Below are 26158 nucleotides of genomic sequence, written 5' to 3'. Positions count from 1 at the left end.
GCAGGTCTGAGTGGGGCCCAGGAAACTGCATTTTCAAAAGACTCTAAATTAGAATCAGACATGGCTGCTGTGTAGATTCACCCTTCGCCATCACCCTGCAGAGGAGCAAGGTCCACAGGGTCGCTGTGTTCCCAGTGCATTCCTGACGACACCGTAATGCCCCTTCTTTCCTCCTTCTCTCGCCAGTTGCTTACATTTCCTCATCCCGGAAACATGACAGCATTAAAGACGACTCCGAGGTGAGTGTGTGGAGCAGCTCGCTACCGTTTCCAACGTCCTCTTGAAAGTCTGTGAGCCTGTCTCTGGGGCAGTCACAGAAATCTAGATGTGAAATAGACATGGTCTGGGATGTTGCTAACTAATCTTCACGGATGTGGATGTCTAGAAGCAAGTCCTTGTTCTTGGGTCTTACTTCAGGGACGTCCTTGATGAATCCCTGGAGGCAGCTGTCCCCGCAGGTGGTCTGGGGACGACACCCTGCGGGGGAAGCCGTGCCCCACATCCTCTCCACCCAGGTGGTACAGTGGCCCAGGGGCTGGCTTTTGAGCTGCAATTTTTATCAAGTTGTGTCTGCACCATGCCTTCCTTTCGTTGCCTCATTTGGCCATCCTGGCAAACCCTCTGAAGCCCTTTCATGTCCTTCCCCAACTTGAGCCAAGAGGCTCAACTGAGCCTCGCGTCTGTGGCCAGCTCTGCACCATAAACCCTGAGAAGGGAACAGAAGAGCTTGCTACATTCTTAGCCTCTGCTCGTAAAACCCAAGGAAGGGCTGCACTGGCGAAGCCCACACCTTTCCAGAGCACCAACAAATGTCACCCTCACAACTCGTGCTCCTTCCTGGCCATCCTGTGTCTGGAGGGAGGCTGGGGCACTTAGAAAGCAGAATCCAAGGCTGGGCACGGTGGCTCACACCTCCAATCCCAGCATTTTGGGAGGCTGGGCACATCGCTTGAGTCCAGGAGCTCGAGAACAGCCTGGGCAGCATGGCAAAACCCTGTTCCTACAAAAATAAAGATAAAATAATTAGCTGAGCATGGTGGCACGGGCCTGTGGTCCCAGCTGCTTGGGAGGCTGAGGTGGGAGGATCGCCTGAGCCTAGGAGGTGTGGAGGCTGCGGTGAGCCAAGATTGCGCCACTGCACTCCAGCCTGGGCGACAGAGGAAGAGTCTGTCTCAAAAAAAGCAGAATCCGGCTGGGCGAGATGGCTCATACCTGTAATCCCAACACTTCAGGAGGGTGAGGCAGGCAGATCACAAGGTCAGGAGATTGAGACCATCCTGGCTAACACGGTGAAACTCCGTCTCTACTAAAAATACAAAAAAAAAAAAAAAAAAAAAAAAGCCAGGTGTGGTGGTGGGTGCCTGTAGTCCCAGCTACTCGGGAGGCTGAGGCAGGAGAATGGCGTGAACCCGGGAGGTGGAGCTTGTAGTGAGCCGAGATTGCGCCACTGCACTCCAGCCTGGGCGACAGAACAAGACTCCGTCTCAAAAAAAAAAAAAGCAGAATCCATTTTGCTGCACAGAACAGCACCTCCCAGTGAACTACCTCCTCCACCCCGACATCCTTGCCAGGTGTAGCTTGCGGGAGGCAGAGGCTTCTGTTCTTCTTCAGAACGCCTTTCTCCTGGGTATTTCTAATAATCATTTCTAATAATGTGTGCTTGCCGGTTTGGGAGCTCTTGGGAGGCATTAGCTGCATTCACTTTACCTTCCTTCCCCTGAGGGAGGGCCCTGATGAGGAAGGATGGGCCCAGGCCCTGGGCCGCATGTCCCTGTGGCCACCTCTTCAGCCCCACTGATAGGGCTGAGGGCCTGGGAGTCCCTTCCACCTGCAGCTGTGACCAGAGCCATGGTCTGTGGAACGAACAGCTTCTGGCTTTCTAGCACCTTCCTCAGAAGCACACAGCCTTAAGTTCTTACCTTTCGTGCCCCAGTTTAGATGGGAGTTTGGGGGTGGGATCTGTGGGACGCAGAACTGAGACTCGAATCATGAGGCTCTGGACTCTGAGGAGCAGATCTCTGTTGGGACCGCATGAGTGATGCATGGTCCTCTGAGTCTCCCGGGAACCCCCCCTCTCACTTTCTGGGGTCTTGTTCTCCCTCCCTAGGACCTTAAGCCAGTTATCGATGGGATGGATGGAATCAAAATCTCTCAGGGGCTTGGGCTGCAGGACTTCGACCTAATCAGAGTCATCGGGCGTGGGAGCTACGCCAAGGTTCTCCTGGTGCGGTTGAAGAAGAATGACCAAATCTACGCCATGAAAGTGGTGAAGAAAGAGCTGGTGCATGATGACGAGGTAGGCGCCACTTCTCATGGGGCCCGGGGGCCCGGGAATGCGCTGTCCTGGGGCCGCTTCTGGGCTTTAGCAGGATTAATCCATGCACGAGAGACCTAGCCTCATATTGATGGAGTTTGTGCAAAATCAATAGTCATGCATCGGGTAACGACCAGGATGTGTTCTGGAAAGTGCCTGGTTAGGTGATGGCACTGTTGTGTGAACATCACAGTGTGCACTCCACAAACCCAAACAGCGCAGCCAACTCCACGGCCAAGATGCATAGTGCAGCTCCTGCTCCCAGGCTGCAAGCCCATACGGCTGTCAGTGCACTGCACACTGCAGGCAGTGAGGGGACCACCACGAGAGCACTCACGTATCTAAGCTTAGAAAAGGTGAAGATGGGTATCGTGGTCTCTGCAACCTTCGCATATATGGCCAACCACTGATACATTGCCTTCCAGCAGACTGCGGTTGAGTTTGAGGATGTCATCACCCTTGTTAGGAAATCTCTGGGGTTCACCTGAACTGGACGGGTGATGGGGTGGGACAGGAAGCTGCCCAGAGGCACTGCCCTGCTCTGTCCTGCACAAGGCCCCAGCTTTGCAGGACGTGCTGAGCTGCCGTGGCTCTGTGTAGCAGATCTTCCCACACCAGCTGTTTCTAGGGGAGAAGTTTGTTGATTATAGGATCAATGGTTTATTTGTTGAAATCCTTTTTTTTTTTTTTTTTTTTTTTTTTGGAAACGGTCTTACTCTGTCACCCAGACTGGAGTGGCTTGATCACAGCCCACTGTAGCGTCAAACTCTCCAGCTCAGGTGATCTTCCCACTTCAGCCTCTGGAGTGTTGGGACTACAGGCATGAGCCACCACCCCCAGCTGTATAATTTTTGTATTTTTTGTAGAGGCAGTGTCTCACTCTGTTAACCAGGCTGGAGGGCAGAGCATGATCACGGCTCACTTCCTGCAGCCTCCACCTCCTCCTGCAGCCTCCACCTCCTCCTGCAGCCTCCACCTCCTGCTGGGCTGAGGTGATCCTCCTACCTCAGCCTCCAGAGGAACCAGGACTACAGGCATGCACCACCATGCCCAGCTATTTTTTGTGTTTTTTGTAGAGACGGGGTTCCACTTTGTTGCCCAGGCTGGTCTCGAATTCCTGCGCTCATGCCCTCTGCCCCTCTCAGCCTGCTAGAGTGCTGGGATTACAGGCATGAGTCACTATGCCTGGCCTGTTTGTTGAAATCTTAATTCTGACTTCATAGACCTTTTTCTTTTAATTATAGTAAAATACACATGACATAGAATTTGCCATTTTAAAGTGTACAGTTAGGGCCGGGCGCGGTGGCTCACACCTATAATCCCAGCACTTTGGGAGGCCGAGACAGGTGGATTGCCTGAGGTCAGGAGTTCAAGACCAGCCTGACCAATATGGTGAAACCCCAACTCTACTAAAAATACAAAAATTAGCCAGGTGTGGTGGTGCACACCTCTATTCCCAGCTACTCAGAGGCTGAGACAGGAGAATCGCTTGAACTGGGGAGGCGGAGATTGCAGTGAGCCAAGATCATGATACTGCACTCCAGCCTGGGCGACTGAATGAGACTCTGTCTTAAAAAGATAATAAAATATACAAATAAAGTATACAGTTAGGCGGCTTTTAGCATATTGAGATACAGAGTTGAGCAGCTGTCACCTCTCTGATTCCAGAACATTTTCCTCACCCCAAAAGGAAACCCCATACCCACTCCCTGCTTCTGCTCTGCGTCGGCCCCAGTGGCCTCCAATCTGCCTTCTTCCTCTGCGGACTTCTGTCTTCTGCACGCTTGACAGAACGGAGTTGTGTGTGAGCTTTTGGTGTCTGGCTTCTCCAGGGTCCATCCATGTGGCCGCTCACTCAGGCCTTCCTCTCTCTGCCCGGCTGGGTAATGTTCCGTTGTCCAGTGGAGGCCCCACGTTTGTGCGTGCACCTGCCAAGGGGCATTATAGTGTTCCCACCCTTGGCTGTTGTGAGCGGTGCCACTGTGAAGGTTCGCATACAAGAATCTGTTTGAGTCTATTTCCAGTTCTTTTGAGTGCAAACCTAGCAGTAGAGTTGCTGGGTCACGTGGTAGTTCTCTGTTCAACTGATGGGGACCTGCCAGGCTGCTTCCCACACAGCCGCGCCGTTTCACCTCCCCGCCAGCAACACACGGGCCTGTTTCTGCAGGTCCTCAGCAACGCGTGTTATTTTGATGATCGCCATCCTAGCAAGTGTGCAGATGTGGCTTTGACTCCCGTTTCTCTGATGACTGACAGTGTTCAGCATCTTTCATGCACTCGTTGGCTTCTGGTATTTTTGGCCTTTTGCTTTTATTCGTGAATGCAGGTTGCGTCTCTCAGGAGTAGAAAAGGCCGACGTGTGGGTGGCAGTAATGCTGTTGTCACCAAGTGCTGCTGGCACAGAAGACAACTGGCTGCTCATTGAGCCCCGATGGGCCACAGAGGGGGTCCCTCCTCGCCAGCCATGCTCGGGCCTGGGAGGGCAGAGCTGGGGCTGGGGCTGAGCCTCTACTGCCTCCCAGCAGGGCGTGTCTGTGCAGTGCACAGGCTGTCCAACTGGCCCCTCATCCCTGGGTGCAGAACTCACAAGTGGGTGGCAGCGTCCATGCCCTGCGCCGAGGAACGGAGGCCCTGAGAGGTGTGGTGCCCTGCTGACGGCCCCACTGCTGGCCAGCGGCAGCACAGGAGGATTCCAACCCCTTTTGCAGCACGCCCCGGCCAGCTGGAAAGTTAATGCCACGTATGAGAGCAAGTTTGCAGGACCCTGAGAAAAGACATTTGGAAGAGTCACTGCTGCGGTTTTGTTCTGTCTTGAAATCTCCTCTGTGGGCCAGGATGCCGAGGTGGGGACTCTGGGGTTATCTTTCGAGAAGAGCCTGATTGTAGGCGTTGTTGAATGCTTGGATGGTTTCTAGAAATTTCTTTCTCCCCACAAAGGGACTGCACTCTCTGGGGCCAGGCTTGCCGCTTGTTCCCCCAGGAGTCACTGGCAAGCCCCTTCCCACCGATTCTGCAGCGCCGGCCCCACGCAGGGCCTTGAACTCAGCAGTGCTGTCTCCGGGAGGTTCCACTCAGTTTGGGTGCTGAGTGATATGTGGGTTGTGATGCCAACGCCGACGTCCCTGCGGGGCCACAGTGGGTCATGATGCCAACGCCGACGTCCCTGCAGGGCCACAGTGGGTGGGTGCTGCTGGTGTGGGCCACTGGGGGACGGGTGGTGGCAGGTGGGGGGTGGAGGAGTCACCGCCGACCCACTCGGTTTTCAGCCACTGGAGGTGGGAGGAGATGCGGGCTGGCGAGGAGCTTGGCTTGTGGCCTGGGGTGGCGTGAGATACCCGGGTGCACATGTTGAGCAGCCATCAGGGGGACAGGTCTGCAGCTCAGAGAGAGGCCGGGCTGGGAGCTCTCGGCATGGAAAGATGGGACTCAAAGCCACTCCATCGGATCCGCCTCCAAAGAGAAGGGAGGGTGGCCGAGGACCAAGCCTCGAGGAGGAGGGCACTGAGGAGGAATGACACAGTCTCAGAGGCTAAATAGATACTCACTAATGGTTTGTTGATTTGTTTCCACGAAACCTCCAGGAGTGGGAGCAGGCAACACAGTAAGACCCTACCTCTACAAAAAATAAAATTGCCGAGTGTGGCTTGTATCTGTGGCCCCAGCTCCTCTGGAGGCTAAGGTGGGAGGATCGCTGGAGCTCCAGAGGTCGAGGCTGCAGTGAGCAGTAATCACACCCCTGCACTCCAGCCTATTTTGACGCATTTCTTTCACTGTCATTTTTCTAACCCCGAAGACAAGGGGTTGACCTAGAAAGGTTTGAGAGCTTTGTCCAGCTCTACTTTCTGGGGTCAAGATGAGACCAAGCTGTTGGGTCTTTGTGACTCTAAAGTTGACTTTGACCTTGCAGCATTTTGCTGAACTGCAGCATGAATTGGGAGGGTGACAGCCCTGTGGCTGGAGCTAGTGCTCTGGCGATGGGTGTGGGGCTGGAGCTAGTGCTCTGATGATGGGTGTGGGCTTATCACTCGGTAGCGCTGGGACCTTGGGGAATCTGCTTAGCCCTCCACCTCAGTTTCCTTGTGTCCTAACTGGAGATAATAATACCTGCCTCCCGGAACTGTTATGGCAAAGCCCGGAGGCCAGAGGCCAGTATACCACCAGAGGCCAGCATACAACCAGAGCTGGTAGCTTTGGTGATCGTGGTGAAGATGGTGGTGGTGATGATGGTGATGATGGTGATGGTGATGACGGTGATGGTGATGATGATGGTAACGATGATGGTGATGGTGGTGATGATGGTGATGGTGATGACGATGATGGTTTTGGTAACGATGGTGACGATGATGGTGGTGATGGTGATGATGGTGATACAGTAGTGGTGATGACGTGATGGTGGTGGTGATGATGAAGATGTTGATGACGGTGGTGATGATGGTGATGGTGATGACGATGATGGTTTTGGTAACGATGGTGACGATGATGGTGGTGATGGTGATGATGGTGATATGGTAGTGGTGATGACGTGATGATGGTGATGATGAAGATGTTGATGACGGTGGTGATGATGGTGATGGTGATGACCGTGATGGTGGTGGTAGTGTTGACTTTGATGATGACGGTGGTGATGATAGCCGTGGTGATGTGGTGATGATGATGGTGGTGGTGATGACGGTGGTGGTGATGACAGTGGTGATGATGGAGATGGTGATGACGGTGATGATGGCAGTGGTGATGACAATGACAGTTGTGGTGGGGATGGTGATGACGATGGTGGTGATGATGGTGATGATGATGGTGATGATAGTGATATGGTAGTGGTGATGACGTGATGGTGGTGATGATGAAGATGTTGATGACGGTGGTGATGATGGTGATGGTGATGACTGATGGTGGTAGTGTTGACATTGAGGATGACGGTGGTGGTGATGATGATGGTAGTGGTGGTGACAATAGTGGTGGTGATGACGGTGATGATAGTGGTGATGACAATGACAGTTGTGATGGTGATGATGGTGGTGGTAATGATGACGGTGGTGATGGTGATGGTGACAGCGACAATGATGGTGGTGGGGGTAGATGGTGACAATGGTGATGGTGGTGATGATGATGACAGTGATGATGCAGATGGTGATGATGGTGGTGGTGATGATGACAGTGACGGTGATGACAGTGGTGGTGAAGGTGATGGTGACAGCAACAGTGATGATGGTGGGGTGGAGATGGGATGGATGGTGACAATGATGACGGTGATGGTGACAGTGACAATGGTGGGGGGTGGGGGTGGGGTGTATGGTGACAGTGGTGTGACGGTGGTGGTGATGGTGACAGTGACAATGATGATGGTGGTGGTGGTAGAGGTGGGGTGTATGGTGACAGTGGTGTGACGGTGGTGGTGACGGTGACAATGATGATGGTTCTGGTGGTGGTGGTAGAGGTGGGGTGGATGGTGACAATGGTGGTGATGCAGTTCCTAATGGGTGTTTTCTTTTCCTCTCTGCATTGTTTTCCCGAAAGCAGAGGAAAGAGACTCCTCCCTTGCCTCCCCCTTGCCCAGGATGCCTGTGAGGAGCATTCAGGAGCCTCATTACCACTCCCTGGTTTCTATTTCAGGATATTGACTGGGTACAGACAGAGAAGCACGTGTTTGAGCAGGCATCCAGCAACCCCTTCCTGGTCGGATTACACTCCTGCTTCCAGACGACAAGTCGGTAAGAAAAAGAAGGGTGTTTCTGATATTCTGCAGATTTCAGATTTGAACTGCACAGAAGCTGAGTCTGGTGTGATGTGTCAACTGTCACCTGTAAGGTTCTCCCAGTTGCTGTACGGGTGTTTTCAGGCCAGCAGACTCTCTTTGTTGTTCTCCTTGGTTGGTGTCATATGAAGTACATTTCGTGATCTGAAGTTATTTAATTCCATTTATGAAATACTTACTGGAGGTATCCCACTGAGTGCAGGCATTGGGTCAGGTGCTGGGGCTACAAAAGTAAGCAAAAGAGGTGGATTTCTGTGCTTATTAAAATATGTACAGCTTCACCTTCAAGCTTTATATATATTGGAATTCTGTGGCTTTGAATGCGTTTGAAAGCTGGTGATCTAGGATATTAAATGTATGCTCTGTTTAGTTTTGGGGGCCAGTTGACTTTGACCTACCTGATTTGTTTATTTGAAGAGTTATTGAGTATGTTCTGCATTGAGTCCTCAAGACCATCCCCAGGTTCGATGATTGGCTGGGACTCCTGGGATCAGTTATATGGCCGCACTGGGGGCCACAGCTGGCATACTGCACTGGGGAGATAAAGGAGGCTTGGCCAAGGAAAAAGGCACACGGGGAAAATTCCAGAAGAAACCAGTCACGAGCTCCCAAGAGCCCTCTCCTAGTTCCTCCAGCAATGAATTGTGACAACTCAGGGTTTTTGTCAAGGGCTGGTCATGCAGGCTGCACACGAACCAAAATTCCATACTCCCAGCGGAGAGCAGGTGTTCAGCATTGCGTTAGTCAGCGTTCTCCTGAGAAACAGAACCAGTTGTGTGCACGTGTGTGTGTGTGTGTGTAAAGAGATTTATTATAAGATACTGGTTCATGGGATTATGGAGGCTGAGAAATCCTACAATCCGCCATCTGCAGGCTGGAGGCCCAGGAGAGCCAGTGGCACAGCTTGAAGGCCTGAGAGCCAGGAGCTGATGGGGTCGATTCCAGTCCGGGTCTGAAGGCCTCAGAGCCAGGAGCAAGGGGCCAGAAGGTGGACAGCTCGGTAGTCAGGGAAACGCAGGCTTCCTCCTCTTTCTTGTTCTCTTCACGCCCCCAGGGGCCTGGATGATGCCAGTCTACTTCAGGGAGGGCCGTCTGCTTGCTCTTCCAGAAGCCCCCTCAATAGGCACGCCCAGAAGTCATGTACAGCCAGCTACTAGGGCGTCCCGTGCCCAGTCAAGGTGACCGTTGAAGTCACCATCACGAGCGTAAGGCATCCTGTTCAGGCACACACAATTTGGGCACAGCAAGCAACTCTTATTCCAAAGCTTTTTTTTTATGTGCTTTTCTTGTTTTTGAGATGGAGTCTCACTCTATCACCCAGGCTGGAGTGCAGTGGCACCATCTCGGCTCACTACAGTCACCACCTCCTGGGTTCAAGTGATTCTCCTGCCTCAGCCTCCCGAGTAGCTGGGATTACAAGCACCTGCCACCACACCTGGCTAATTTTTGTATTTTTAGTAATCTGTGTTGGCCAGGCGGGTCTCGAACTCCTGACCTCAAGCCATCTGCCCTCTGCGGCCTCCCAAAGTGCTGGGATTACAGGCATGAGTGACTGTGCCCCGCCTCCAGAGTTTATTTTTGTTTTTGTTTTTTTAATAAAGATAGGGTCTTGCTCTGTCGCCCCAGGCTGGTCTCAAACTCCTGGGCTCCTGCTTCAGCCTCCCGAAGTGCTGAGATTACAGGTGTCCACCACTCTGCCTGGCGGTCATGCAGAAGCATGTTATATCCATGTAGGGAACTGTTTGCAGTTCATGTTCCCAGCCCCAGCTGCGGGCAAGCTTTGCGGGCCGGGCTTCCTAAGCACAGCGGTCCCAGGCCCTGGGTGCAAACCTCTGCTGCTCGGTTCTTAGCTGTACGTCTGGCGACTTGCGCTCCTCCGCTGCACTCTCGGCTCTCCTGACCGCAGGGTCCTGTTCTTGCCTGTGCTCGGCAGCCACCTGTCTGTCTGTCGGAAGAGCCAGCGTGACCTGGCCGTTCCCGACCTGCTCTACCTGCGGTGCCGCCCTGGTCAAGTGTTCCTGTTTTCTGGCTGCTTCCGCCTCCTCAGTGTGTTTCAGGGTCCCCCACCCTCCCTACCTGACCCCAGGGCTCCCCAGTGTTGGCTTCCCCGTGTTGAGCCTGAGCCATATTTGAGAAACACAGATCTGAAGTCTTTCTCCTGCCTCAAAGCTCCTCTGATTCCTCCCCAGTTGCTTCTGGGGTAAATTCCAAGCTTCCTGTGCGTGTGGACGAGGCTTGTGGTGACCAGGCCCCAGTGCCCCATCGTGTGCTTCAGCGTGGCACCCCCCGCCTGCGCCACCTGCGCCTGACGGCTCTGTCCCCTTTCCTCCCGCTCCCCTGCTTCCCCGGAGCGAGTCAATGCCTCCCTTTGTGTGTTCCCATTGCGCGTTTCCAGGCCTCTGTCCGCCCCGACTGCCATCCCTTGCGATTTTGGAATATGCCCAGGGGAAGGCAGCCCAGTCCCCCAACACTTCCTGAATGGTGAGGTTCCAAGAAGGGTTTTGTTTTGCTTTGGTTCGTCTTCATATGTGAACTTGTAGGGATGTAGATGTAAAAGGGGTCCGATATCGTACCCTCACTTCCCCGAGTGGCCCAAAGCTTCTCCACTTGTGTCTTTGGACTCTTGTCTCAAGTCACAAGTTCCCAGATGCGTAAGCCCGAACTTAAAGAATTGTCATCTGTGGGGTGTCTGTGGGATCCCCGCAGCGGCACCAGTCACCATCCTGTGGGAGCATTTGGCATTGACAGTTGGGAATAATTCCTATGCATGTCTGACTTTTTTGCCTTTTTTTTTTTTGAGATGGCAGAGTCTTGCTCTGTCACCCAGGCTGGAGTGCAGTGGCGCGATCTCGGCTCACTGCAACTTCTACCTCCCAGGTTCACGCCATTCTCCTGCCTCAGCCTCCTGAGTAGCTGGGACTACAGGCGCCGCCACCATGCCCGGCTCATTTTTTGTATTTTTAGTAGAAATGGGGTGAGCTCCGGGTTGGGGGGAGGACCGGCAGCTGCCTTAGTCCAATAGCTGGGGGGCTGTGAAAACTGCCCACAAATCCTTACCAACTGCACAGCACCAGACACCCACATGAAGCAAAGCCAACATCGGCAAGGCGGCCATGCGTCCGGGTGGCAGAAAAGTCTGGCCTGGCCCAGGTGGGTGTGTTCGGCTGCGCCGCCTCTGCTCCCTGGTCACTGGAGGTGACTGCAGGTTTTATGGGGACTTTCTCTTTGTGCGTTGGTTCTGCTGGAACATCCAGCTGAGGTTTCGCGTGGGCCCCTTGCTGAGGGCCAGGTGAATAACACGCAGAAGAGGACACCTCTTTGCTCTGGGCGGCCTCACAGCTCCCAGGCCACATCCAGGGGAAACCTGGCCAATGATACTGCAGAGGTTTCCACGCAAGTTTGGTTCCCATAAAGGGTCTGTGAGTGGAGAAGAATCAGAATTGCTTTCTTTCCACTCCAAATCTGGTCTTGCCTCTTCTGGCCAGCCATGTTCGTGTCCACTGGGCGGCTACAGGGAATTCCTGAATGTTACAGTTCAACATTAGTCTCACCTCGTGTGTACAGGTGGAGAGAAACAATTCATTCGCATTTTTAAGACACAATAAACACCTGCTTTACGGACAAACCATACCCCCTATCTACACAGACAGCCCACCTTTTCCAAACAGCAGCCAAAATTAAAATGAGCCATAAAGTCTCCAAAATGAGAAATCGCTTCAGTTTAAGCTATTTCAGGAAAACCGGGTAACTAGAGATTTAGCTGAAATGACTACTTTCAGCGTCCCCCGCCCCATTCAACTGGAGTCTGAGGACACTTTCTCACTAAGGCACGGTGATCTCAGATGGTAGGTGAGCAAACTACCCTTAAAATACGCCCATTCACTCGCTGTTCTAAAATAAAACCTCTTACTGTTTGCCACGGTTGATTATTTTACACTCATTCACACTCAGAATGTGTTTCTTTAAGAAGAACAAACACACACCCTTGCTTATCTGTGGAAGTGCTTCTCAGGCCGTGCACTGACCGAGACACTTGAGTAAGCTCTTCTTGGTCAAAGTGACTTCTAGACGTGAAGAGCACTTCGCCCAGCACTGTGTGTGTATGTGTGTCTGTTTTTCAGTTATGCTTTGAAACCTGCCCGACGCTCTGGAGAGGGAGACAGCTTTACTAACAGCAGAGAGTGACATCCCTGGAACTGGTCACCTGCGTCAGGAGGCGTGGCAACCAGGGAGGGCCCGCAGGGAGCAGAGTGGGACTCCGTGGAGAGAGGGGGGCAGGCAAGGGTTGGGTCACATGGGAGGGGCTCATGGGAGACAGGCCTGTGGGAAGGACGAGGGTAATGGTGTGTGTCAGGGACGGAAGAGAACCAGGCCTGAAGGTGCCAGGGGCTTTTGAAGTTGGACTTGGCCAAGAGGCCCTGGGACTCGGAGGCCCCAGGAATTCTCAGTGCAGTGCTGATGTTGGGCAGGAACTCGTGTGGGGAGTAGGATCTGGGCTGCAGAAGCCAGAGGGACCTGCTGGGCCTGTCATGGCCTGGAGGGAGGCCCTAGGGGGTGGGGAGGAGGGGCCTGTCCCCATGTGGGGGAGTCACCCTGGTTCCCAGAAGTCAGGGCAGTGCTGGCCAGACAGGCACAGGGCGGGGCCAGCCTGGATGTGGAGGACTCGGGGGTGCTGTGGCCTGGGATGGAGACGCCCCCCGGGGGTGGTTGTGGTTGTGGGTGTGTGAGAAAGAGGTGAGGGTGTGACGGGGTCTGACCCTGGGGTGCTGCCTCCTCAGGGGTGCTGCCTCCTCAGGGGTGCTGCCTCCTCAGGGCTGCAGGAGGAGGCGCCGCCGTGGGGGTGGGGGCAGTAGAGGGAAGGGCTCAGTGGATGCCACAGCAAGGACAGCCTCGGCCGCGACCTTGGGAAGGGCAGGTGCCTCTTCTTTGGGAACATGAGTCACCTCCCTTTCAAAACCCATCCGTGTGCTGGAGTCACGGGAGCTCAGAACAGAAGGAGAGATGCTGACTGACACCCGTAGGGCCCAGCGTGGGCACAGCCGCCTCAGCCTTTGTTCTGCCGACACACGGTGACGGCTCAGCAGCCCCCTGATTTGCTCACTTTTCATCGGGGTTGCCTAAAATGGTAAAAGTGCCACCCTAAACCCTAGCACTTCCGGAGCAGGACGCTTGGGCCCATGGCCCCCACAAGGCTGTGCATGGGAGAAGGGGCTCTTCCCAGCATCAGGGGCCTGGCAGGAGCCAGGGGCTTGGTTTGCCTTTTGCATTGCTAGGGCGTCCTGCACTCTTCAGGAACACTGTGGACAGCTGCGCGTGCATCATCCCAGAGCCCTGGGCAGTGAAGGGCCCTCGGGGACCCCCAGGACATGGGCTCTGGGACACACCTGCAGCGTACAGGGGCCCCTGCTATTTCCTGATTTGGTGTCGCAGGCCACACGGGGCTGTGCAGAACATGGGAGAAAAGGATGCGTTGTCTGTAGTTCTAATCGGGAGGCACCGGCCGCTCTTAGAACAGGTCGGGGGCAGGTGTCATTGCCATTCAGGGTCACGTTAGAACTGGGGGACCTCCACTGCAGGCTTGGAGATGATTTTGCCAGTAGTGAGCAGAGATGAGGTCATGGCGTCTCCCCTTCTCCATCCAGACCCGAATGTCCCATGCCACTGCGCCCTGCGTGGTTCCTAGGATGGGCAGGGATAGGGGTGGCAGCCCTGGAGCCACCTGGGGTGTCCTTAGTTGAAGGAACTTTCAGGACCAGTCCTGAAATTGTGCCTTTGCTGCTTAACTACTAGATCACGGCAGAGACCACGTAAAAGAAGAGCCTCTTTCTAAACTTGTATCCCATTTTAACGTGCAGGAAAGAACCTTCGTCCGCACTCCAAAGACCCTGGACTAACCAGCGTTACCATCCGGACAGTTTTGCCTTTTGTTTTTCCTTTTCTCTTGTTTATTTTTCCATGTGGACTTTATAATCAACCCGTCTGCCTCCAGAAAGAAAAAGAAACTGGGATTTTCTTTTCTTTTCTTTTCTTTTTGAGAAGGGGTCTTGCTCTGTCACCCAGGCTGGAGTGCAGTGGCGCAATCTTGGCTCACTGCAACCTCCGCCCCCTGGGTTCAAGCAATTCTCATGCCTCAACCCCCTGAGTAGCTGGGATTACAGGCCCCTGCCACCACACCCAGCTAATCTTTGTATTTTTAGTAGAGACGGGGTTTCACCATGTTGGCCAGGCTTGTCTCAAACTCCCAACCTCAAGTGATCCACCTGCCTGGGCCTCCCAAAGTGCTGGGATTACAGGTGTGAACCACTGAGCCCGGCCTGAAACTGGCATTTTCACTGGGATTTGTTAAGTTTACACATTACCTGGGGTGAAATTGACGTCCTTCTAGTGTTGGATCTTCCCATTCAGGAACCTGGTTTACCTTTTCATTCACTCACATCCTCTTTCAGGAGACTCTTGAAGTCTTCATGTGGTTTTTTTCACTTCCTTGTCTAATTATTATTATTTTTACAGATGGGGGTCTTGCTATGTTGCCCAGTCTGGTCTCAAACTCCTGGGCTCAAGCAATTCTCCCACCTCAGCTTCCCAGAGTGCTGGCATTTCAGGTGTGAGCCACAGTGCCTGGCCACTTCCTTGTTTAATTTTGTCTTGAGTGTTTCATCTCATTTCTGTTATAAACGAGGTCTTTTTTCTTCTCTCAGAGCATCCAGCAGCAGGCAGCTTGGTCTCTGCATGGTAACTGTGGGCCCCATGGCTTCTGAGTTCTCTTCCTTGTAGTAACTTTCAGGTGGTTTTCTGGGGCTTGGATGCACAGGGTTAACATCTGCAGGTGGGGCAGCATCACCCACCTCAGCTGCTGCACCCAGGTCGTGCCATCTCTGTTCATCTTCCTCTCTGATGACAGTGGCCAGCACCTGCCTCACTGGGGTGACGTCGACACCAGACGGCCCTGTCCTATTCCTGACCCCAGCTGGAACACTTTGCACTGGAAACATGGTGCCATCCTCAAGGCAGAACGGAAGCATTTACCCATCTTGGGCAGGCAGCATTTGTCCTGGCATGTGCAAAGGGTGTTGGGAGGACCACAAGGGAGAGGAAAGACAGGGGCTCTGCCTGCAGCCATTGAACTGGGTTCTGGAGCCCACAGAGGAGCTGCCCCTGCCTGAGCTGTTGGAGACAGGAATGGACCCTCCCAGTTCCTGGGCCCATCATCTGGTCTCTGAGGACACCTTCTGCTGGCAAAGGCCCTGGCAATGATACATACAGCCTCTCAGCCTCCAGCCACTGGGAGAAGGTTCTAGAATGGCTGAGCAGCAGCGTGAAGCTGAGAGAAGATGACTGATAACTGCATGCAGAGGTGTGACTTGTCCTATTAAGGGACTTTCCACCCATTTCTATTTTGCTATCAAGAAAGAACACTGAGGCCGGGCGCGGTGGCTCACGCCTGTAATCCCAGCACTTTGGGAGGCTGAGGTGGGTAGATCACAAGGTCAGGAGATTGAGACCATCCTAGCTAACACGGTGAAACCCTGTCTCTACTAAAAATACAAAAAAAAAAAAATTAGCCAGGCGTGGTGGTGCGTGCCTGTAGTCCCAGCTACTTGGGAAGCTGAGGCAGGAGAATGGCATGAACCCGGGAGGCGGAGCTTGCAGTGAACGGAGATTGCGCCACTGCACTCCAACCTGGGAGAGAGAGCGAGACTCCATCTCAAAAAAAGAAAGAACACTGCAAGTTGTTCAGAGGCCTCCTTGCCATTTGTGGAGATCATTGTTAAGATTTTTACTCCTTAGGGCCTCCTGGAATGAATAGTGTCATCGTAATGTAGCTGCTGGTATTGAACCATCCTTAGATTCCTGAGGAAAATCATGCCCTGTCTTAGTGTGCTACTCTGTTAATGTGCTTCTGAATTCAATTTGCTAATATTTTATTTAGGATTTTTTTTGTTGATATTCATATTGTTTTAGTTTAGAATCTTTAGGACACAGAGCTATTACTCCAGTGATCAAGAGAGACAGGATGGAAACACAAGTTTTGTCACCCACAGGCCTTGGGGGTACACAACCTGCTGGGAGGCCAGGGAGCGTAAAGAGAGACGGGGACCCCTGGGCCAACCCTTTATTGGGTCCAAGGTGTTCTGCACACAGGTTTCCCATGGGAAGTTTTAACTGGTGGACTTAAAGCAAGCAGGCCTGAGCTCCGTGGTGCCACACTGTGGCTGGGGGGGGGGACTCTGCAGTGTGGCTGCTCAGTCCATGTTGGGCATGGTATCAGCGGGGCTGCAGGGAGGTCACCAGGGGGCAGTTGCATAGGGTGGGTGTCTGGGTGGGCCAGCTCGAGGAATGGGGGGATGTGGAACTGGAAACTGTCGTGGTGACAGCCCTGCTTCTGGTAGGAGAAAGTCCAGCTTAGATCCAGAATGGATGCTGAGGCAGCCTAAAACAGTGAGCGTTCCCTGCACACTCTGGCGTCTGATCTCTAGCTTCCCTTTCCTGTACAAGCTTCATTGGATTTTTAAATTTTCCTAATTTTTCAATTCCCAGGAACATTCTAAATCGCGTTATTACCTCTTGGCGGGATCCCTATGCGATGGCTGGGCCTTGGGTGTCGTGGAGGGCAGCTGCCTCGCTCTGCCCTGGCTTTCGTGATGTGAGCCTTACCCTGCCGAGGCGGGGTGTTCTCACCCAGTCCCACGGCTGCACCCTGCCTTGCCTTCTCCTTTGCTCAGCTTCACCCCAGGCCGTGTCTCCTGGCTCCAGGAAGGTGAGGGGCTGCCTCCCATGCGTCCTTTCATGTTGAGGACACCCGTGTTTGCCTTTGCACGTGAGCCCCATTGTCGCTGGGACACACTGCCCTCCAGTGCTCAAGTGCATTTCCCGGGCACTTTCTGGCATTTTATCCTCGATGGAGAAATCCGAGGCCTGCCAGCATCCCCACCAGTAGATTTCTTTGGATGAAGTAAAATCCTTCTGTGGACTGAGCTTTACTGCCTTTGCTCATCTGCTGGCGTCTTCCTCAGAGCTTTAATGTCCGTCCTGCTCTCCGAGTCAGGAATCTGTAATGACAGTGCTGTCACCGCTGTGATATCCGCTGTGAGGTGGGGACAGGACCTGAAAGTGGGGTTTCCAAGTGAGGGTTCTGGGCCCACCCGAGTCGTCTGATGTTGGGTCTGACAAGCCAGGAGCTGTGTGAGCCAGAGAACGTCCCCCAACCTGTCTGTGCCTTGGCTTCCCCATCTGTAAAACGGCGAGGGCTGAACTTACTTCCTGGTGATGGGGTCAAGTGCGTTAACACAGAGGGACTTGGAGACTGACACTTACTGAGGGCCGCACCAGCAGTCAGCAAAGGTCGTCTTAAAGGGTCAGGCAGTAAATATTTCCACCTTTGTGGGCCGTGCAGCCTCTGTGGTAACTATGCGTTCTAAAACAGAAGCAGCCTTAGACACTGTGTGAAGGGACGCGTGTGGCCGTGTTCACCAGAACTTTCTGTACACACGTGGTGGCGGCCCACCCGGACCCATCTGGTTACTACTTGACTCTCAGGGCAGCGTCTCCTGTGCCTCCAGGAGAGGGCTCTGGTTCCTCCCTCTGAGCCGGGCACTTCGCGTTCCTGGAGGGGGTGGGGGGAGTGGCGAGGAGGGGGCGGCACCAAGGACAGGGCCCACCTCCTAGGAGGTTTTGTGAGCTTCCCCCAGCCCCTGGCCGCCCCTAGGAGGTTTTGTGAGCGTCCAGCATCCCCCTGCGGCCACTGTCCCTCCACTTCCCGTGTCTGTTGGATGGTGCCGGTTCCAGGGCAGGGTTGGGGACTGGATCCGGCTGCGGTCGGAGTCTAGCCTGGTTCCTGAGAGCTGCACTTTGTCTTTGATTGTTGATGAATCCATTTTTGCTGGCATTCTTCACATTTGTGTATTTGATTAAGTATCGCGGACAGGCAGGTGCAGTGCCTTACACCTGTAATCCCAGCCCTTTGGGAGGCTGAGGCCAGAGGATCACTTGAGGCCAGGGGTTCAAGACCAGCCTGGGAAATATCTTGAGACCCTGTCTCTACAAAAAATTTAAAAATTAGCTGGCAGTGGTGGTGCGAGCCCGTGGTCCCAGCTCCTCGGGAGGCTGAAGTGGGAGGATTGCCTGAGCCTGGGAGGTCGAGGCTGCAGTGAGCCATGATCACACCACTGCACTCCAGCCTGAGTGACAGAGTGAGATCTTGTCTCAGAAAAACAGCCCTGAGGGCCCGTGTCTCATGAGTCCCGCCTCCCGCCTCCCACCTCCGCTTGGGCTCTGCTTGCTCCTCTCCCCTTGCAAACATGGGAGGGGCATCCCCAGTGCCCCCAGGCCATGACATGGCGAGTGTGGCTACCAGGACAAGGAGGGGCAGCTTCAGCACCCCCCTAGGCTGTGCTTCCCAGCGTCCCTTGGGGTCAGGACTGTGCGTGTCACTGAGGGGCTATGGGTGAAGCCACACACGCCCCCTGGCCTGGCCTTGCGCCCCTGCTTGAGAGCCTCTATGCAGGACGGCGCCTGCGGGGCACCCAAGTGGGCTGAGCCCATGTGGATTACAGGTGCACACCACCAGCATGAGGAGAAGAGTGGGCTCAGAGCATGCTCAGCCGTGGTTCCAGACGTCTTGTCAGCAGCCGTCTCAGCTTGTGTCACGCAGAGTCGCCTTAGAGTGAATTGACACCAGATTGTCCTGGTGGGTTTTTGCTCTGAAGAAATGTTAAAAGTAGCATTAAGATTTTTCTGTAGACAAAAAAACCCCACCGTCATTGCAGCTTGAGCAGTTGCAAATTAAATAAATTGCTTCCTCAGCAAGCTGCCTGGGTCCTAGGCCTTAGGCAGAGAGAAATGGCTTTCAGCACAGTTCCCGTGATTGGCTTTTCTCTGGAGAGGAAGAGGAAGCGGCCTCCGCCTCTACCTCTCTAAGTATTTAAATGTCCCCCAAATTCTCTCAGCCTCCTGAGGCATTGTATTGATGCTTTTCTCTAGAATTCATTTATTTCTTTATTTTCTCTGGAAATGGCATTGGCTTTGTCCCTGTCCTATGGGCCGTGATAGCTTAAAGTTAGGATGAACCCACAGAGGCCGTGGAGGCCTTTCCCAGGTGCCGCAGCAGCACTGTTGGGGTGAACGTGACTCCTCTCGGGGGGACAGGTGGAAGGGACCAGCACCCATTGGGGCGTGTAACTCCTGGTGGCAAAAAATGTGCTGTGAAGTCACCCTAAGGGTTTTTGTGGTTTTTTGTATTTTTATTTTATTCTTTGAGACGGGGTCTTGCTCTGTCGCCCAGGCTGGAGTGCAGTGGCACAATCTCAGCTCACTGCAGCCTCTGCCTCCTGGGTTCAGGCGATTCTCCTGCCCTCAGCCTCCTGAGTAGCTGAGATTACAGGTGCACACCACCAGCCCTGGGTAATTTTTGTATCTTTAGTAGAGACGGGGGTTTCACCATGTTGGCCAGGATGGTCTCGAACTCCTGACCTCAGGTGATCTGCTTGCCTCGGCCTCCCAGAATGCTGGGATTACAGGCGTGAGCCACCGTGCCCGGGCACTCTAAGGGTTTTGAATAAATTCTTTCTTAAAGTTTTCTGACCGACTCTTAGGTCGTGGGTGTCCTCCAGGGGTTGGAGGCCTTCATGGAGCTTCGTCCCGTGGAGTTGACATGACTAAACGAGTCCCTCCACGGGTGCACTGAGGACGTTCCTGCACATTGAGGGCACCCTCAGAGCTGCTGTTTCTGTCATTGCTATTTTGTTTATACCGGGGATTGGCAAACTTTTTCTTGAAGGGCCCGAGAGTAGACATTTTTGGCTTTGCGGCCACAGGGTCTCTGTTAGCAACTGCCTCTGCCACAGTGGCTGGAAAGCAGACATAGATAATAGACGCACCAGTGAGCGTAGCCTCATTCCAATAAAACTTTATTTACAAAACAGGCAGCAGTGGACCAGCGAGTCCCCAAGGACAAGGGCCAGGTTACCAGAGAATTTCCAGGCACATCCATTGGAGGCAGGGGAGACAACAAAAGCCAAAGAACGAGCCTTTCCCAGCCACTCCCTTCCCCAGCCGCTCCCCAAAGGCGCGGCTTGTTCTTCAGGATGCCCAGTTGGCCACGTGGACGTCTCTCCAGCTCCTCACTCGGGGCCCAGGGCTCTTTTGATTTTTAGGAGTTTGTTTCCAATCAGAAACTTCACAGATTATTTGCAGCCAGTTCACCTGCCCTGTGTAAACTGGCCTCTGTCCTCTCTGGCTTAATTCTGGGAGCTCGTGGACGGCAGGAGCAGGGACAGGTGCCTTGAGGCGTAACAGTGGCAGTGGTGTGGGAACTTGCGTGGGATCGAGGGAAACGGGCAGAGTCGCCACACACTTCCCTCCTTCACTCCCCGCTCCACGAGGGGCAGCCAGGAGCAGCCACCAGTCCGAAGCAAATAAACAATTCAGGTGCCAGAGGAGCCGCTGACCTACAAACCCGCCACAGGGTATTTCTGGGAGATTGTATGAGAATTTAATTTTGAAAATTGAGTCTCATGAAATGTAGGAAAATACCTTATTAGGAAGAGAAACCACGTGGCCCAGTCCCTGAGACGGGAAGGGCCTGCCTGGTCCTGATGACATCCGCGGATCTTTTAAAATCATATGATCACGTCTGCGAAACCGGGATGCCACTTCCCACCTGGCCTCTCCCTGACCCCAGCTTGTCCCCTTGGAGGGCTGGCGGACTCCTCAGCCTCACAGCGATGAAATCAGGCCTTGAGGCCACCCCACCCGGGACCTGCGGTGCTGTCCCCATGCGAGAAACCGCCTCGCTCCAGCCCCCAGCAGATCCTGTCCCAGCCCCCAGCCCTGGTCCAAGCCACCTCCACTCCCACCTGGTGACAGGCCACCTCCTTCATTCTGGGGCCCACCCACACTTCCCAAGTCCACACACAGTGGCCAAGAGCGAAGGCCGGCGAGGCCCCTGCACGACTCCCTCACCTGCCGCCTTCACGAGCCACCCCGCAGCCTGTCCCCACCAGCCCCTCTCTGCTGCCAGGGTGGTCCTGCTGCTCTTTGCTCTTTGCAAGACTGAACCTGCGGGAGGGTTCGGGCCCACGAAGGCCGCTTCTGTGGGGGCTTCTGTCTAAGGAGGCCGCCGTCTGCCGAGGTGACTGCAGCCTCCGGCGCCTCTCTCCCTGCAGGCTGTTCCTGGTCATTGAGTACGTCAATGGCGGGGACCTGATGTTCCACATGCAGAGGCAGAGGAAGCTCCCTGAGGAGCACGCCAGGTGGGTGCGCGTGGAGGGGGGCCGGGTGGATGCACGCGGAGGGGGGCTGGGTGGGTGCGCGCGGAGCGGGGGACGGGTGGGTGCGCGCGGAGGGGGGCTGGGTGGGTGTGTGCGGAGGGGGTTGGCCGGGTAGGTGCGTGGTGGGGTGGCTGGGTGGGTGTGCACGGAGGGGGTATGACCGGGGGGTGTGGGTGCGCGTGGAGGGGGCCGGGGACCTTCTCCAGCGGTCAGCAGGGAGCTCAAGGGAGGGAGGTCCAGGTAGGATGGCAGAGGGCACCGTGTTCCCCACAGTGTGACGTCCCCCGCATTGTGACACATTCCATATTTGCTCCGGAGTCACAACATTTGGGAGGTCTCCTGAGTTATGGTGCCTCAGACCAGTCCCCTGGGCCCCACCCCGAAGCAGCACCGTGCCTCGTCCGAGAGAAGTGAGAGTCTGCTGGGATTGTGCCGCGTTTGTGGTGGCTCTGCCCTGGTTCTGCTCTTCACCCTGTTAGTGGCACAGTATGGCCAGCATTTACTCAGCGTTAGGAGCAGAACGAGAGGGGTCTGTTTCTAGAGGGACCTGAGAGACTCCTTCCTGCCCCTCCCTTTCATCTCTGATATCTTTGGGCCTCCCCTGGCAGCCGCAGGGCCTCCAGGACCGTTTGGGGGCTTATTTCAGCTCCCTGGACCTTTCCTGTCTTCTGTAGTTTCTCCTTTTCCTCATTTCCTTGCTTAAGAACGTTCCAGGCAGTTTTGTGAGTCACCTTAGATTCTTTCTGGCAATAGGACAGTAGGCAATAAATCTAGAACAGTACACTTCCCACAAGGCTGTTTTTAAAAACTGTAGCAAGATACACACAACATAAAAGGTAGCATTTTGGGGCATGGAGTTCAGTGGCGTTGAAAGCACCCCATGCTTTGCAGCCACCGCCAGCCCCCGTCTCATCTCCAGAGCATGCTCCTCTTCCCTGCTGAAGCTCAGCCCATCAGACACTCCCTCCCTGTCCCCCGCCCCAGCCTCACATCCTCACCCCAGACGGGCACGTCCCACTTTCTGTCCCTCTGATTCGAGGACTCTAGGGACCTCGTCGGAGTGGAATCACAGTGTTGGTCCTTTGGTGGCTCATTTTCCTGAGCATAGCATCCTCAAGGTTCATCCGTGCTGTGGCCTGTCTTAGAATTGCCTTTCTTTTTCAGGCTAGATAATGCCCCATTGAATGGAGGGGCCACACTTTGCTTATCCGTCCATCCCTCGGTGGGGCACTTGAGTGGCATCCACATGTTGGCCATGGTGAACAGTGCTGCTGTGAACATGGGTGTGAAGTAATCTCTTGAACACCCTGCTTCCGGCTCTTTGGGGTATACGCCCAGAAACTGAATTGCTAACCACGTAAGAATTCCATATTTAGGCCAGGCGCGGTGGCTCACACCTGTAATCCCAGCACTTTGGGAGGCCAAGGTGGGTGGATCACGAGGTCAGGAGATCAAGACCATCCTGGCTAACACGGTGAAATAACACAGTGAAACCCTGTCTCTACTAAAAATACAAAAAATTATCCGGGTGTGGTGGCAGGCGCCTGTAGTCCCAGCTACTCGGGAGGCTGAGGCAGGAGAATGGCGTGAACCCGTGGGCGGAGCTTGCAGTGAGCCGAGATCGTGCCATTGCACTCCAGCCTGGGTGACAGAGTGAAACTCTGTCTCAAAAAAAAAAAAAAAAGTCATGTTTAATTTTTTTTTTTTTTTTTTGGTGGAGTCTCGCTCTGTCACCCAGGCTGGAATGCAGTGGTGCGATCTCAGCTCACTGCAGCCTCCACCTCCCGGGTTCAAGTGATTGATTGTCTTGCCTCAGCCCCCAGAGTAGCTGGGACTACAGGTGTGCGCCACCACACCCGGCTAATTTTTTTGTATTTTTAGTAGAGACGGAGTTTCGCCATGTTGCCCAAGCTAGTCTTGAATTCCTGACCTCAGGTGATCTGCCTGCCTCGACCTCCCAAAGTGCTGGGATTACAGGCATGAGCCACCAAGCCTGGCACCGTGTTTAATTTTCAAGGACCTGCCGGACTGTCTTCTGCAGCAGCGGCGCTGTTCTGCACTGCTACCACAACGTGCCGTGGCTCCGGTCTTCCCCGTGTGGAAGCCATCGTGTTATTTGCCCACTCCTCCCCTTGTGGAGGCTGCCACATCGTTCTCTGTGTCTTTGACAGCAGGCCATCCTAAGGCGCATGGGGTGGTGTCCTGGAGCTTTCATTGGCATTTCCCTCCCTGGCCCTGTGCACTGCACTTTCAAATCCTGGGCCTGGTCATTGAGAGGATGCCGGGCCCGTGGTGGGGCAAACGGGAGTGTGTGGCCCCCAGGCTGGAGCTGTTGGCACAGCCTCTGGCACAGGCACTGCCCCCATGACGGCATCCCCACCCCCAGGTTCTATGCGGCCGAGATCTGCATCGCCCTCAACTTCCTGCACGAGAGGGGGATCATCTACAGGGACCTGAAGCTGGACAACGTCCTCCTGGACGCGGATGGGCACATCAAGCTCACAGATTACGGCATGTGCAAGGTGCGTGCCTCGGGCCGCCTCCCCCGGCCATCCCGGGTGTGCGTCTCGGGGCGCCTCTCCCGCGGGATAGTGTCTACAAGAACCCTCTCCCAGTAACTCTGCCCCCACAGGAAGGCCTGGGCCCTGGCGACACAACGAGCACTTTCTGCGGAACCCCAAATTACATCGCCCCCGAAATCCTGCGGGGAGAGGAGTACGGTGAGTGCCGCTGCCCTGGCCCCTCTCGGAGCACACAGGGCCAGAGACGGCTTCGGGCCTGGCCCAGCAGCCAGGGAGAGGCATCCTTGACCATCTTACACCCAAAAGCCACACACACTCTTTTTCCCAGCTGGATGCCGTCATCTGGCCTCAGCCCCTTGTTTGAATTCTGGAAAACCTCCCATGTCCACTTGAGCAGCCCCTTGGGGAGGGCACTGCACAGGATTCCTCCTGCCAGGGAGCCCCAAGGGCACAGGGAGGGGAAAGACATGGAAAGCGGGGGTGGGACAGGGTGCGGCACCTGAGTCCCCGTGCTGCACACATGGCTGGGGGAGAAGTTGTTGTCTGGGGAGCCCCAGGAGGTGCAGGAGTGTGTGGACGGGACCCCGCAGGCCCTGCAGCTGAGGGCGCTGTGCACACCGGAGTGTTTCTGCTCCTCTCCCCACTCTGGGTGTGAAACGGGAACATGGGCACGCGTGTGCAGCCCTGTGTGCATGTGTGTTGTTGTGTTGTGCTGAGTGTTTATGTGTTGGGCGTCCATGTGTGTTGTGTGCACGCGCATACTGTTTGTACACACTCCATCCACTTTTGCATCCTGGTGTTTTCAATGAGGCATGCGTGGTGTGCCTTCAGACATTTTTACACATTTTTTTGCCATCAGAATGGGGGTGGGGCAGGCGGGGCGGGCAGGTCACTCGCCTCTGGGATAACTGGGCTCCCCAGCGGCCACAGTGAAAGTCTCAGTAGCCAGAGGAGAGACAGCAGATTGGAAGACTGGAATACAGTCTAGAACCCAACTCGGGATGGGGATTCTGTGTGGGACAGCGGCAGCGTCTCACCTCAGCAGGGAGCAGGGGGACTTCCGGGGACCCAGGGACAGCTGCCGTCCTTGGGCAAAACTGGTCAGGGCCTCCCACCCCTCATTTGCTGGAACACATTCCCAACAGGTTGACTACTTGAACCTTTTTAAAAAACAAAATGACTGTAGAAGAAAACACAGGAGAGTATCTCCGTTATTGCAGCGAAAGGGTCTCTTCAAGCTTAGTTCTGTAAAAGCAGAAACGAGAGAGGAGGGTCGTCCGCAGGTTCCACCAGTGCCTCGTGCCTGTGTGGTCACAGGTGCCCTGGCAGGACCGACAGCCCAGAGGCAGCCTGGGAGACCTCCATAGTGTCAGGGACGGTGGCAGGGAGGCTGAGCTGCCAGGCGGAGGTGCTGGTTCTGTTTGGGAAGTAGAAGTCACAGAGGCCTGTGTGCCGCCTGCTCGAGCCTGGCTCACACTCGTGTCAACTGGGCATGAAAACCAACGCCAGCCAGGTTCGCCCTGCCGCCGCCCCACATGGCCCCACTGGGTGATGGCTGTGTGCTCTCCCCCAGGGTTCAGCGTGGACTGGTGGGCGCTGGGAGTCCTCATGTTTGAGATGATGGCCGGGCGCTCCCCGTTCGACATCATCACCGACAACCCAGACATGAACACAGAGGACTACCTTTTCCAAGGTGCGTGCCCTGCTGTGCGTTCGTCCCCCTCACCTGCACGACTGTTCCTTCCTTTTCAAAGGTGCGGGTAGAGGGGTCCCATGGGGGCCTAGAGCAGTGCCACGGAAAGCGTACTGCGAACCATTTCTCCTGGCCGGACCCTGTCTCACATGCCACTGCCCGGGCCGTGGGGTGGGGTTACCACACCTGTGGGTCAGCAGGAAAAAGAACCTGTCCCCATTCAGCTCCAACTCCCTCCTGCCCTGGCCAGCAGCATGTGCTGGAGCCCCAGCTATTGGCTGTACTGAGCTGAAAGCACAGCCCCCATCCCCAAAACCCACAGCCACCATCATGGGCTTCCCACCTGGAGGCCCCGGGACCTGCTCCTGGTCTGGAATTCAGTGCCATGGGGATGTGGGATCTGGGAACGCGGCTGTCTCCGCGGTGCCCTCTGGTGGCCAGCCTGCAGAGGCACCCATGTACCTGCGATCTTGGGGCTGAGGAAGGGGAGCTGCTGGTTCACACCCAATCCTACGACACATGCCAGCGCATGTAACTGGGAGGCCCAGGGAGGACCCGGTGGGACTCCGGGTTATAGATATTGCTGGGCTGTAGGAAGGGAGGGGCTCC

General features: G+C 54.8%; 1 protein-coding gene across 1 annotated transcript in view; it reads left to right on the top strand.

Moving 5' to 3' along the window:
* Positions 1-26158, top strand: part of PRKCZ (protein kinase C zeta) — a gene marked incomplete at its 5' end in the record, with an annotated part of 111037 nt that overhangs the window by 73681 nt on the left and 11198 nt on the right. Inside the window, 7 exon segments of the mRNA NM_001133622.1 lie at positions 187-239; positions 2108-2296; positions 7925-8022; positions 21230-21316; positions 23721-23856; positions 23967-24054; positions 25430-25549. Coding sequence (NP_001127094.1) covers positions 187-239; positions 2108-2296; positions 7925-8022; positions 21230-21316; positions 23721-23856; positions 23967-24054; positions 25430-25549 — 771 coding nt within the window.

This window comes from Pongo abelii, chromosome 1, assembly GCF_028885655.2.
Source record: "Pongo abelii isolate AG06213 chromosome 1, NHGRI_mPonAbe1-v2.0_pri, whole genome shotgun sequence".
NCBI classification, from domain to species: domain Eukaryota; kingdom Metazoa; phylum Chordata; class Mammalia; order Primates; family Hominidae; genus Pongo; species Pongo abelii.
This window is presented reverse-complemented; position numbering and strand designations above follow the sequence as displayed.